Raw genomic sequence first — 15,321 nt, 5'->3', positions numbered from 1 at the left:
AAGGAAGGGCATTTGAAAGGGGTTATGTTTTCATTGGCGTTTGTAAGTTTGTTTGTCTGACTGTCTGTTTGTAAAACAACTCAACAAGTTGTACATGGATTTGAACAAGACTTGTAGGAAAAGTTGATAACGACACAAGGAACAGAATGATACTTAAAAATGCATGATACTTAAAACAATGTAAAAAATTGTGGAATTTTCATGGATGTTTGAAAGAATTTGATCATTTGGCAGATAGAATAAAATTAATGAACTTGGGAGATAAAAGCGGGGTTCTCGCTATCGTGCGATCGGTTACGAAAGGTACGATTGCCCAATCCTAAGTGATCGTGGAAGTTTCGTTCAACTCGTCAAATTTCACGTTTGGAGACGAGATAATGCGAGTCGATACGAGTTGGTGCGCTTTGATGCGATACGGTCACGATTGGTTCATCTCAAGCAATACGATCTGCCACGATCTGGTTTCGCGCTTAGATACGACACAGTACGATTATCCCGATTGACTCGACGATTTGGTCCCGATCTCACACAATCATATCAATCCGGGTTCCCAATCTGTCACGTCCTGATACGTCCGGATACATTCCAGTACGATCATCACGATCCAATGAGCTCTGTTGCGATAGGATATGATGTCTTTGGCAATCAGGATCGGGAGTAAAGACAATTTGAGCCACGATTGGACACTGACGGGTATAAATGCAGCCCCACTGACCATTTCATTTCATTTCATTTATTTGGCAGAATATAAAACAATGTACAATATGCAACAAGAAACAAATACATGCCAGGACTCCTAAGAAGCAAATTTATGCTTGTGGCTGGAGCCCTCAAACCACGGACTTCATTGCTTCTTGAACTTACGGAGTTAACATTCCAACCAACAGACGCTGAAAATGACAGAACTTGAGGAAGGCAACGTTCACTTGTAGTGTTACTTTTTGCTTACATCACCGCCAGGGAGGAAGAAGATGAGCAGTTAGACCAGACACGGCCCCAACCACGAAAGGTCAGGAGATCTGCAGCAAGGCAGTTCTGGGTACAACCAAGGATCACAGAGAGAACGAGACAACAGTTTGCTCAATTTTCCAGCCTTCTAGACACCCAGTTGAGACTGGATGATCCAGTCACTTTCCAAAACTACACAAGGCTTACACCTCCGCTCTTCAATGAAGTCTTGTACAGGGTAATTAAATCGCAGCAAGAGAGTGGAAACACACCGTTTTCATGCAACCTCTTGCACCTGGACTGAAACTGACAGTGACACTGAGGCACCTTGCAACAGGTGACAGCTATCGGTCTTATGCGTATGCCTTCAGGTGTGGAGTATCCAGCATCTCGAAGATGATGCCGGGAGTGTGCCAGGCTATTGTGCAAGCGTACAAAGATGAGGTGTTCAGCCCACCCATGACTCCTGACGCCTTGAGAGCCGCAGCTAGCCAGTTTGAGCAGAGATGAAATATCCCTCACGCAGTTTGAGCTCTTGATGGCAAACACACTGTTATCAAGAAGCCACCCCACTCTGGCAGCCTCTTCTACAATTACAAATGCTTCTTTTAAAGTGAAAACTAAGTTCTGGTAAGGGCCTGAGAACCCGTCTGGCACCATTTCATATTTGCTTGCAATATATCGAAAGAGTCTACAAAGAAACTTACCTGGCTGACGCGGTTTGCCGGAATGATGAGTCGTTTTGGAGTATTTTGAGAAAAATAATAAAAGTCGGTAGACCGACTTTTATTCCAGAAGGCTCCAGACTAACTCGGTCTCAGGGAAAACTCGACCCGATTTCAGACAATTTACACACAGTTCGTGATCGCCATGTTCATCAGTACTCTATACTACGGGTACCAAACGAGGCCTTGATGAGCAGACGGGAAAGTGCGTGCTAATCCTGTACAAAACAAATGGACAGCGCGCGGTCCTCAAGCCTATATAGCAATACGCACATCACCTCAGTTGCTGAGACGCGCGGTCTTTGAAGTTTTTGTTGTTGTTTATCAAGCGTCTTTGATTGTTTTTAGAGGTGCTTGAGAGGCGCACACTAATTTTGCATGCGCGCCAAAGAGGTTTTTGATGCGCGCGTTGTAACAACTCGGACCATTACTGCGAGTAGCCAGAACGCTACAATGTAGTTTATACAGGCTGCTCCCATATATGCATAGTATGGTAGCCCTACTACATATCGACCACCCTTATTGAAACCGACCGCGTATAATTCGCGCACTGAACACTTAATACGCACTTCTCTGCGCGCAAAGCACATAAAAATGGATTGGCTTTGAATGTAGATTAGGATGGTGTGGGAAAACGCGATAATTCACTCTTCATTAATGGTTTTAATCAAGGACAAAATTTCGAATGAATATTTTCACCGAATCGTAATGACAGCACAATGTAATGTCTATGGAAGTTTCTAAAAGGCTTCTAAAAAGCTTCGTACAACACGGTGTTCAATACAACTCGGTTTACGTGCATTGTCAATGCAAAATCAGCGGTCGATCCTAAAAACGCGATTTACCGCGGGGAGCTGAAACGAGGCCACGCAAGTTCGTCGGCGATATTTTTGCACTGAAACTTCGAATCGAAAAGGGAACAACGGCATTTGATAGAGCTGGATTTTCTCAATCACGTAGGTCAAGTTTTTTACGTGAATTTCAGTGTTAAATATTCTTATCAAGCAAATAAACATTAGGCGGTCGATTAGTAGTAGGTCCAACCCTACAACGCTGTACAATCCAGAGGGACAACCAATACAATTATAAACTCATCCCGCCGTCAAGCAAAGCGAGGCCGAGTTATCCCCGAGTCCGAGTCTAGCCTGACCCCGTTCGGGTAAGTTCTGAGACTGAACGTTTTTGGTTAATATTTCCCATTTTCGTCGTTACCCATCGAATATCGTGTTATTACAGCGTTATTCCGCACATTTCCTAGGCATACGTTCACATTTTGGAGCAAAATTTGACAACTTTTGCAGGCGTACCAGAACTTTCTTTGGGCTTTAAATATCATTGCTCGCTCTTGTAGACGCATATTACACGTTTGTGTGGATCGAACTTGGTGGAAAAGGACACATGTCAGATGCTCAGATATTTTGCGACTCTGGGTTGTTCAACTTCTTAGAACGAGAAGTCCTAGGGCTCCCCCCCCCCCCAGCCTGCCCACTGACTGCAAGCCCTGATGATCTCCATGACATGCCTTACTCATTCCGGGTGATGACGCCTTTGCACTCATGAAGTAGCTCATGAAGCCGTACAGCAGAAGAAGAACGACCAGGGAAGAGAGGATCTTCAACAACAGACTCTCATGGGGGAGGAGAGTGACGGGATCTAGCCAGCTAGTTCAGTTGTCTCCTCAGAACTCTAAAGCAGAAGCCCAACACTGCGGGGTATAGTGGAGACAGCAGTGGTTCTACGGAACCTCCTGAGGCAAAGGCATCAAAATATATTCCCCCTTTTCTTCTTCACTAAATGAAGTTGTCATCTTGCTGATCTTAGCTTTCTGGGTAGGGGTTGCCTCTCCATCTAAACAAAGCGTGTGCTCTGCCCGGGCGAGGAGCCTCGAAGCTTAAATCTGATGTCGTAAACAAAATACTTCTTTGGGGGAAATTGAGCGTTTTTCAGCATGCCTGTGTGGGTGGAAATGAGCTGCTTGGCGGAGGTCAGCGTTCTCTGCGGTGTTTTTCCTGTTTAAATGTATGCGTTTTTTTATCGGCACTGACCAGGTGAAGAACAGCCATTTGCTGAAGCAGGTCCCTGTGCGAGGATAACATAAATTGAACTGAACTGGCCTTTTGAAAGAAAACTCTTCGTGTATGTATACTAATGATAGAGTATCTTTGGGATTATTGATTTTGACCTTGATATCTGCAAGACCACCAGTGACCACCCGAGAGTAAAAGCAAGAGTACGAAAATATGCCGTATGATAATTTATTTAGTGGTAAACTTTTTATTAAAACGTTTTAACGGGAGGCACGATCAAAATTGCATTCTCTTGTACACTTCCAGCTGCTGACTGAAATCAACCGGAACGTTGTAGCACCGATTCACGAGATGGTGAGATATGGGCACCAAGACTTACTTCAACTCGCCCTGGAGCAAGGTGAGGCCCACTGGGCACAGGTCCTCGCTTCCTCTTTTCGTGTTCTTCATTCATGTCTTTCTGTCTGAGATAAGAGAGGGTCTTATTTACCCAGGGTAGCCTCTTCAGTGTTGCCCTAGCGTTGCCAGGTACCCATTTATACACCTGGGTTGAGAGGGATATGGTGAGTAAAACATCTTGTCCAATTAGGACGTCAGCACTGGGCGGGATTCGAACTCGTGTCCTCCGATTGGGAGTCGGGAGTCTTATCCACTATGCCACAGCTCCCCCACTTCCCTCGACTTCTCTCGTTCATTCAAGTGTGAATAAAGAATGACGTCTATGTAAGTATTCATATGAAACATACCCCCCCACACACACACACAAAAAAAAAAATGGTAGGCAATTTATTTAGTCCTCTTTCTTATATATAGCTTTCATGTCGTGAGTATGTCTTCGAGTAATACGTTGTTATTTTCTTTATAATGAATGCGACGTCTCACAGCATTGCCACGTAAAGTTGTTTCATAATCAATGTGTTAAATCTAAATGCAAAGAATCAAAAAGTTTTTTTTTTTTCACAGTGCAGAACGACGAATACGTGATCAACTACGGCGGCGATGACGAGAATACTCCCCTCCATGAAGCCTGCATTAAAGGCCATCTGCAAATGGTCAAGATGCTGTGTGAAAAGGACGCAAAAATCAACGTCCCAAACTGGAACAAATTATCCCCACTGCACTTCGCGTGCTTTAAGGGCCATCAAAAAGTGGCCGAATATTTGATGGAACAGTAAGTGTCACGTGTCAGCCCCATCATGAGTGTAGAACCGTGCTTCTCAACCGATGTCTGAAATGAAATGAAAAAAAGATGATACAAAATGAAATTAGATAAAACAGACTATGAAAAAGATTACACAGAATCATTTAAAAAGCATCTTAATCAAATAAAAAATAACACACCTACATGATTTCTTACTATCATTAGAGGTGTAAGAAGAAATGGGAAATCACAGGCCAGTAATAGTAAGGAATCCATACATTACATCACAATTTGGCTGAGATTGTCGGAAGTAATATTAAACACCGAACGTACAATTTAGGGTTTGGGTATCTTAACTCGTAATGAGAGAAGTACCTGTGTCCTGTGATTTTGGATATATTGGTAGCTTGGGTTTATACTGCATTGCTTTTTTCAGAGGGGCAGATATAAGCCTTGCAGACTACGAGGGTCTGACACCTCTACAGACGGCGGCCAACTCCAAGAGCTTTGACACCCTCATTGCCCTGCTCGATTACCAGCGCAAACTTGACGCGAGCATAATGGACAGAGACAACCAGAACTCCGCCGCCCAGATACTGAGATGGGCGGCTAAGGAGAACAAGGCCGATACTCTGGAGGTAAATATCTTTATATATTTAGTTTTTTTATCCTCCCTGAAAGGTAATGTATACATTGGTTTTATCCATTAATTTTCTCAGTGATTAGTACTTTTCTGATACATTCCATTCATCTTTCCCTGTACATTTTCATACTTTCGTTCATTTCTCCTCACTTTTCTTATGTCTCTCCGATTTTCCTGTCTTTTTTTTCGGGGGGGGGGGGGGGATTTCGTACTCGTTCTTGTTCTTTTCTGTTTTGTGTTTCTTTGGTGTAGCTGGTGTAGAGCACAATGTAGGTGAACGGTCAATGGAAATTTTTGATCCTCTGCATATACATATTCTGAATGCTATGATTTTGTTTTCCCTTCATAACTGAGGTACTTCTTCGCCAAGGCAACAAACTACATGGAGTAAGTGACAAGAACATTACCAAATTCATCCATGGCGCGTCAAAGAGAGGACATATAGAGTAAGTATTTTTTTTTTAATATCTTCCAAAAGTTGTGCCTGACAATCCGAACCCTTATCAGAGTTCTCTGCCCTACTAGGCAACAGGCAGTGTCTGTAAAATTGGATTCCAAGCAGTCTAATGATTATGTCCAGAACAGACAAATTGTGTTTGTATATTACTTGGCCACAGAGGCATATTATGTTTCGTTTATTATGTTATGTTTTTTATTCTTTTTCCACAAAATATTCTACATGTACATTTCCTGACTGGGCTACGATTATTCTTTCACATATCCTCGTCTCTATCCCTCACTCCCAAACATCTTTCTTTTATGTTCTTCCTCTGTCTCTGTCTCTCTCTCTCTGTCTCAGTCTCTCCAATGACCATCCCAGTCCCGCTATCACCCTCCCTCGATGTCTTTCGCTTGTTTTTCCCCCCCCCCCCCTCATTCTCCCTGTTCCGTTTCCCTGCAGAACCGTGTTGGTTCTCATTCAGTGGAAGAAGGCTGTGGTATTCGACGAAGACCATGACGGCAACACGGCGCTCCACCACGCCGCCGAAGCCGGGCATGACGCCATCGCCCATGAGCTCATTAAGGCATCTGCCAACGTCAACCAACCGTGAGCAACAACATCCAATACTATGATAATTGCTAGTAAATGTCCTAAATAAAATTTGAAAAATAGAAAAGCACTTCGAGAGCGCAGATCTCAGCCGAGCCGATCATGTCAACAAGTCATCCTTTTCTTTAATTTCCACTCATATTACATGCATGCAGAAAATCGCCGATTTTTCCAATATAGAAGCATTTAACTTACGCCATTAGCTTCCAGCTGGCGGCGCCTCACCCGAGCAGAGCACGCACTTAAGTAAGTGTATGCAAACCTCGCGCAGCTTGAACTCCCACGTTCATTCCCACAAAAAAAAAAAAAAATAAATAAAAGATCAAAATCAAAACCATTCAAGAACTCACAACAATTCCCGGATCAGTAACGAGTTTTATTCATCTGGGGTGGTATTCTGAGGTCGTAATTAAGTCTGTAATTAACTTCGTGATTAAGTCGTGAAGTTAATAGGCCCTTAATCATGAGCAAAATCGGTATTCTGAGGACGTAATTAAGGTATGATTAAGTCCCCTGTAATTATCTTAGGTCCCTCCCATCTAATTGTTATTCCATCCAATCAGACGCGTTGTTAGAAGCCAAAATGATGATTACACGCGCAAATATGCCCTCAATGCGCGCTCCCTGTAATCACAACCCAAGAGCTCCGTGCGCACACTCCGGTATTTGATTACAACCCCTCACCTACGCACGCGAAGATCTCAACCTCTTTGCTCACATAAAATGACAAAATTCCTCGAAGATCGACTATATTTCTTTTTTTCTCTGAATTCTACGGATACCATGATAACACGATTCAACCGCTCCTCGGTTACCGAAGACGGTAAGCATCGTTGTGGCCGAGAAAACACGATGTAATGCGTGATATCGGAGTAGTTAATGACACTCTTTGGTATCATTAAGTTTTCCATTAACTTTCATACTTAATTACACCCTCAGAATACCGATTCGTAATTAACTCTGTGATTAAGTCCTCTCAGAGGTGCACGCGCATTGATACGCGCAAACGCGTAGGTCCTTCCCGCCAAAACGCTTGTTGCTATGGTAGTTAATATACCCCCTACTTAATCATGCTCTCAGAATACCAATTCGGTAATTAAGTGCTAATCAGACACTTAATTAGCTCTCAGAATACGGCCCCTTCCTTGTCTGATGATTAACTTCCTGTAAGTTTCATCCAAATCCGTTCACAACTTGCATACAGGCTAACAAACAAGCAAAAAAACACAAACTAACGCTGGCAAAACATGACCTGTTATTCAACTAGAAAAGCAATTTCTCGATTCATATAGAAGCCTTTTGATTTCGTCATCAGCTTCCATCAGCGCTGCGCCTGCGACTCGCCCGAGTAGAGCACGCGCTTCAGTGCGCGTTTGTAAACCTCCAGTACGCGCACCTTGAACTCCCAAGCTCACAGACCTTAAAAGTAGGGGATACCTTTTACAGACCTCCAAAAATGCAGCAAAACATTAAATATGAACCTCAGGGGACTTGTTTAGGCCACTGCTGAGAAAATTGGAAGTCAACAGTTATCTACAATTTGAATAATGCACAAAATTCAACTACTCAGTAGTTCTGCGTGTCAGCCACACTTAAGCCTCTTTGTTGCAGTCTTCTGTATCTTTTATCTATAAACACAAATCTAAAAGTATAAGAGCTGATGTTATAACATATAGAGTGTGTGGCAAGAATGTGTTTGTAAGTTTTGATGAACTTTCTTCACAAAATATACATGATGGACACACATGCAGTGCATGGGTCTGCAAAGGTAGCCTAGTAATGTACTGGAATTTACGGCGATCCCCGAAAAAAATTCAATTCAAAATCTAACGGTCAATAAAAATGTACTAAATGTTACCTTCCACTACTGGGAGTTTCTAAATGATATTCTCTTCAACATACCACTGTATTTATACAACTCTTCATTTAAGGCACGCAAATTGGATTCCCTACCTTTAATGACAAAAGATAAAAAAAAAATTCCGTAAAATCAATATCCAAATTCAATAATCTGCTCCTTGTGTCATTATCGACTTTTCCTGCGAGTTTCAGTCAAATCCATTTATTATAGGTTTTTGAGTTATTTTACAAACAGAACACACCGAACAAATTATGATTCAATAATCTCTTTGGCGGAGGAAATAGAATGAGATGCAGACTATGAATTAGAGCAAAAGATGAGTATATCATGTATATAGTACTTCACGTTTACACACTAAATGCATGCCATAATTACACCCCCCTAATAAAGAAGGTTGTGTAATCATCGACGTTGGTTTGTCTTTTTGCAAAATTACTCAAATAGTTGTAAACAGATTTGAATGAATCCTGCTGGAAAAGTCGGTGACGACACAAGGAACAGATAATTAAATTTTGGATGTGCTCCAAGATTTTTAATGTATTTTTCAAGGATTTTCAATCTTTTGGCATATAAGGTCAATGAACTTGACAGTTCAATCTGCGCATATTGGAGGTTTACATACGGTCCTGAAGCGCGTGATCTGCTAATTTAATTTTTTTGGAAGCTAATTTATGACGTAATCAAAAGGCTTATAAAGGTATGAATTAGGACATTGTATGCGCGTATGGATGATAATAAATTGCGGAGGTCTGCGTACTCAAAGTGCTTTTCTAGTTTTTATCATTTGTTGTTCGCTACATATTTCCTTTTCAACAGCCAACCACGAAGTTGGGCCAAATAATATGGACTTGGTGACACTTCACTTCTACCATTAATCATCATTATTTCTATTACTGTTATTTATTCGGTATTTCAAACATGTGTACATTGGTAAACACCGAACACAATTGATTTGAATGAGAAAAAAACAACAACACACAACCTAGATTGTGACATAGAAAACAGGGCTGCCAGGGGTAAGAAAAGGCAAACTTATGTAGCCATGACCCGCAGGTCTTCTACCCCACACCCCATTAAGTGTGCCAAAATCTGTTCATAAAAATGACGAGGATAATATCCCATTTGTTTAGCAGCTCCTGCTGCTCTTAGACACGATTCTAACTTCCACTGCAGGAATTTTAAGAGTGGAAACGAAAGAACACCTCTTCACTATGCTGCCGCCAACGGCTGGATCCGTACAGTAAATCTGCTCCTAAAGTCAAAAGCTGACATCAACGCTGTTGACTTGTTACAGGTATTTTGACTATTTCTTTTCCATATTTTCAGGGGGAGAACGATGGAGCATTCGGCGTAATTATGAATGAAAGATGGATTTCCTATATTGCTGACAAACATCATTACTTACAAACTTATACTGTGAACGCAGGAAACAGGGAAAAAGACTAACTTTACATTTGGAAAAAAAAAACCTGTCAAAAACAAGGGCGTGTGGAGGATTATTAAATGGTTTAATAAATCTATTGGCTTTGCTAATAGTCTTTTGAGACGATTGTATTTCTTTTTGTTTTTCGTTTGTTCGAGGTTATAAAAGAATGGGTTTCGTCATTCGTTTTTTAAATATTTGTGTTAGATTTTTCAGCATCATCAAAGGTATTGTTCACCATTGAGAACAGTGATGTAAAAATCTTCGAGATATCACATTTGATGCTTACTAGTATGTGTCGGTTAGTCTTAACACAAAACATCCTATATATAAAGATTTCACAATAAAGTCTAGAATATAAAGAGACATCACTATTCTATGAATAAACAGTAACTGCATGTAGACGGTTTATTCTAGGTACAGTTTTATTGCTACTATTGTTCACATTTTGTATATTTAACAATACTTAGCATTGATTATTCTGATTAATTTTTTTTCATTGGTTGTTTCTATCCCTAACTCACATTTTTAGAGCTATTTTGAAGCACTGAGCTGGGTTATTATTTCATCTGCAAATGGTAAATAATGACTTTAAGGAAAATGAAATAATGTGCTGACGTCAAAGCAATGATGTGATAAGAAGTACAATATCTTCCATAGATGACACCTCTACATCTCGCTTGCCAGAACGGCCACATCGACGTGGTCAAACTCCTCGTCTACGACAAGCAGACCAACATTCTTATCCGAGACATAGATGGTCTAAACTGCCTCGGTCACGCCATAGACAACAGGCATGTGTACGTGTGGGAAGAACAAAACATTAGTGATATTTGATAAAATGTAATATAGCAAACATTAATAAATCTCTGATCACCAAATCACAATCTTATGTGAATTTCAAACTTTGGGTGAAATCTTTGATTTTCTTTAGCAAAAAAGTAAGGAAATAAATAGGGCATTTTCAGGGAAGTGGTAATAACTAAAGAACGGAATTTCAGCTCTTATTTTGCGCGTACGTCATCACTGTGTACTAGGTCTAATGAGGTATAGAGGGCAGGGTGTGGGAGGGGGATACACCACTCAACGGGTCTTTTGCATTTTTAGAATTGATGTAAAGCGATCTGATGCACACTTTTTTGGGGGAAAATTCGAAAATTGTAATTCCCCAAAGTATACAAAGTCTTTAGAGGAGACCGAGCAATGGAGGGGGGGGGGGGTACTCCTCCCGTAATCGAGGGAGCTTTTTCATGCGTAGGATTGAAATTCTACGATATTATGGCGCACACTTTTGGTGACATATCTGGAAATTTGTCAATCACAGAATAGTGTAGCAACTTTGGAGAAGGAAACCAAGCAGGATCGCAAATGGGGCAAAGGGCTTTCCCCAACCTTCCCTTAATACAAGGTAGCTTTCGCTTTTGCAAAATTGAAAGTGATGCATCTCGTATACGCATATTTGATGGAATATTCAGGAAATTGTCCACAAAAAAAAAAAAAAAAGGAGGAAAGGGAGGAAAGGGTTAATTAAAAGGAGACATTTCCCTTGTACATGAGGATAAGTCGTGCTCACTGACAATTATTTTGATTTTTTTTTTTGGTCAATCTGAAAAGTGTACTAAGGCTAGGAAAACGGGCAAAGACGGGGTGGGTGTGGAAGCGCGTATCCCACTCCCAAGCAAGAGGCTTTGCATTACTCAGAATTGAAATTCAGCGGTCTGGTGCAAACTTTAGGTGAAATTTTTAGACAGTATAATCCTACTTCAGAAAAGGTTGACAATATAAAGGGAATGTCTTCACATGCATATACACGAAACTTTATGTCCTTTCTTTTTTCGCCCTCCATTTTTTTTTTTTTTTTTGGGGGGGGGGGGCGACCACCTTATTCGCCCTCCCACCTTGGCTACGCGGGTGAATCTTGCTCAGGGTGAATAAATGATTATTTGCTATTGCTGTCGCATCAATAGCGGCAGTGCCCTTTAGCAGGCGCTGCAAAATCAGTGAATGTGTATGTATTGCTATTATGATAATCATGATACTAAGTAACTTTCATTATCGCGATAGCTGTTATTCTATTTCCCATGATCGTTATGATCGCTGAAATTGTGTTTTCTTTTCATTTCCCATTATCGTCATGTGTCAGAGACGTCATCAACTTTGTCTTGAACCACACAAAATGGCGGACGTTGATGTGCACCTGCAGCTCAGACCGGGGGACGGGGGAAATGACAACGCCTATGAGAATGCTAATCGAAAATATGCCAGGTAATCTCATTTAATTTAATCTAATACCAGATTTCGCCTGGGTATTTGGCAGGCGTGGTATGTGAATATTGTTCCATTACTCGGCATTCCATACACGAAGTTGTCCCTGTCACCCTAGATTCTGCTCTGCGTTCCCAGTGATGATGGATCAATCTACACACAGATGATGACAGGGATGTCCAAGTTCAGTCATTCATGTCTTCCAGTGACTCGCTTGGCTTCCGTCAACATGTAGCAGGCCCTACCCACATCGCGGGGCACACACTGAACTTAGTGATGACCAGGAAGGTGGATGATATTGTCTTCAGTCTTGCCCTTCAAACTGGTCTCCCTTTGGATCATTCTGCGATTGTCATCACTGTCAACCTGATATGGCATCGTAACAGTACGAAACACGTATGTTGCGACATAAATTGTCGCCCCGTCAAAAATTGTCGTCTGGCGACAATTTTTGACGCTTGTGCAGTTCCCAATTTTTGACCTCGATGGCGACAATTCGTGATGGCAAAAACAATTGCTGCGACATAAATATTGTCGCCCCGGCTCGGGGTGACAATTTGTGACGGAGTTGGCTACACAAATTGTCTCCCCGTCATAAATTGTCGTCTGGCGACAATTTGTGATGCTTGTGCAGTTCCCATTTTTAACCTCAATGGCGACAATTTGTGATGGCAAAATGAAGCTTAGCTACACAAATGTCGCCGGCCATGCACTGTGAATTATGTGGTTGGGGTGGTTGCTCCGGTGTTATGCTTTGATGGGGTGGGTATGACTGGTAAGTTATGCGTATGTGTGTGTGTGTGTGTGTGTGTGTGTGTGTGTGTTTGGAGTATAATAATACAATATGTGGAAACTGTGCATGTGTGGTGGTTGTATAGTGGTAGTGGTTTGTTTGTCTGTGTGTATACGTGTGCCTGTATGTGTACGTGTGTATGTGGGTATGTGGCGTATGTGTATAGGGTGTGTGGTGATGGGTGTTTGTGGGCGCAGTTTTGTGCCTGCATGAGTGTAGGCTGCGTTCATGCGAAACTAGAATTGCGTTTCTAAACACGTTTAGCGACCAAACGTGTTTAGTTGCGTTGCGTTCATGCGATTTTTCCATTTAAACGCGTTTCAAAACGCCGATCTGAAACGCAGAAAAAAAGGGCGTTTTGAATCATGATTCTGCCAGAATCACGATCGCCGAAACCGCATCAACGCAACCGTGATTTCAATCATGATTCTATGACGTCATTGTGCGCTGTGTGCATCCGTGTCTCATGGAGTATCCCACAGCTTCTTGTTCTGTTGGCGTGCTTGTGTACGTCTTATGAATCGTGTGTTTCGGTACCATACTTGCACTTGTTTGTTTACATCAACGCCATACACCGATTCTATAGTATCTAGCTGTTTAGTATAATAATACATGTAATTACTCTCCGATTGAGTTGATAATAGTAGTGGCTGCAGCGCTGTGTCTACCAAGGGAAAACAATATTGGAGAGACGAAGAATTAAGATTATTCCTCGATCTGTGGGCAGAGCCTGAATGCCACAGCTTATTGGAAAGTATTCACCGAAATAAAAACGTAAAGGCCTATAATAAACTGACTGATCAGTTGGCATAAGTAGTCTACTGGCTCGAGTTGCAGAGACATGGTCAAACTGCGCAGTGCGCCGCGCAATGGCAGAGGATGAGCAGAGCCAGAATCGGCGTTGCGAAAGCCCGCATGAACGCTCTTCCGCTGAGACCGTGATTTGAAACGCCGTTTTGAATCATGATTCATGTTTGTGATTCTGGCTACGAAACTCGCATGAACGCGGCCTATATCTGAGGGGTTTGGTGTTCGTTGGCTACTTTACGTATGTGTGTTGTGTGCGAGCGTTCGTGTGTCTACATAAGCACGCAGGAGATAAAAGGAACGAAACATTCAAGCGACACAATTCCCACAACACGCACAGCGCTCCATCACACACACACACACACACACACACACACACACACGCACACACACGCACAAACGGACACTCAATTTTCATGTGCGAGCGCACATACACACTTCCTTGAAACCTCACCGTAACTTTTTTCATGGCATGTTTGCATGAATGTAGCCATGTAAGTTATGTTTTGATATTTCAATGACTATGTCAAGAATGATATTACCCAGCAAAATGTGCTTCGAGGGCGGGCGACAATCTTTGCCGCCAGCCCTCATCATGAATTGTCGCCTGTTTCAGGGGGCGACAATTTATGTCGCAACACACGTATCTTTCAGAAAGCTTCGAGATATTGATATAATATCATCATTCAAGCAGGATACTCGAGATTCCGCCTAAGATGATCATCTTCGGCAGCTACGTGTCCGTTTGATTGCGGCGGATCTTTACAATCATACAATGACTACACTCATAGACAAACATGTTCCCTTACAGAATAGGACTGTGACAACTAGGTCATCGGCACCATGATACACGCAGGCATTTAAAGACGCTCAATCGGGAGGGTATATGGACATATTTCAGCCGCGGGTGGCGCCACGTAAACTCGCTTCCGAAGTTACTACGAAGCGAAATGTGTGTGTGCGCAAGACATCCCTGCTGCAATGTATTGTATCGCGCTATAGTATCTCGATTCTTTGCTTGAGCGCTGAGTTCAGCTGAGATGTGTACGTACTGTACATGTGAATTGCATGCATGTTATACGGTAGCGATCGCAATATCGCCGGCCGTAGTCATAGCGCCTGAGCTGCCTTTACATAATTACGTACATACGTATGCGCACCTTCTATTGTAGCCTCCTCTCATCATCGCATATCGTCGATCGTCGTCACTCGTCAACTATACTCGTCAGATTAGATCAGACTACGCGGCAATGCTTGAGTGCAGACGTGGCGACTGAATGAACGAAAGTCTCCGTACTCAGTCGCCACGTCTGCACTCGAGCATTGCCGCCCCACCGCGCCTGGCGACACTCACGCCAGTAATCGCTAGCATTTCAGCATTCGCTTGGGTCGTTTGACATCGCATTTAAATCCATGATTTTAGATATGATGCCTCGAACCGATTTTACTCAAGTTTCGTGAGTAACTAGGAAACTTGTGAAGCTTTATGGACATAATCAAGCGAATTGCCGCAGTCCTTTCATTTTCGCGTTGCATTGCAAAAAAGCGTGGAGACTCCTTATAAGGGGTGCCCCGGGGGTTACTTATAAGGGGGACGGGGTTACTTATAAGGGGGACGGGTTACTTATAAGGAGGGG

At 42.3% G+C, this 15,321-nt stretch overlaps 1 protein-coding gene across 1 annotated transcript in view; it reads left to right on the top strand.

Moving 5' to 3' along the window:
- Positions 1–15,321, top strand: part of LOC140242892 (transient receptor potential cation channel subfamily A member 1-like) — a 95,744-nt gene that overhangs the window by 26,210 nt on the left and 54,213 nt on the right. Inside the window, exons 6-13 of the mRNA XM_072322639.1 lie at positions 4,007–4,100; positions 4,664–4,871; positions 5,278–5,479; positions 5,839–5,930; positions 6,386–6,532; positions 9,570–9,690; positions 10,480–10,645; positions 11,884–12,084. Of these exons, the coding sequence (XP_072178740.1) occupies positions 4,007–4,100; positions 4,664–4,871; positions 5,278–5,479; positions 5,839–5,930; positions 6,386–6,532; positions 9,570–9,690; positions 10,480–10,645; positions 11,884–12,084 (1,231 nt within the window). The remainder of the gene's footprint in view (positions 1–4,006; positions 4,101–4,663; positions 4,872–5,277; positions 5,480–5,838; positions 5,931–6,385; positions 6,533–9,569; positions 9,691–10,479; positions 10,646–11,883; positions 12,085–15,321) is intronic.

Source organism: Diadema setosum, chromosome 19, assembly GCF_964275005.1.
Source record: "Diadema setosum chromosome 19, eeDiaSeto1, whole genome shotgun sequence".
Classification (NCBI taxonomy): domain Eukaryota; kingdom Metazoa; phylum Echinodermata; class Echinoidea; order Diadematoida; family Diadematidae; genus Diadema; species Diadema setosum.
The sequence above is the reverse complement of the archived record's forward strand: the minus strand, read 5'-3'. Positions and strand labels throughout refer to the sequence as shown.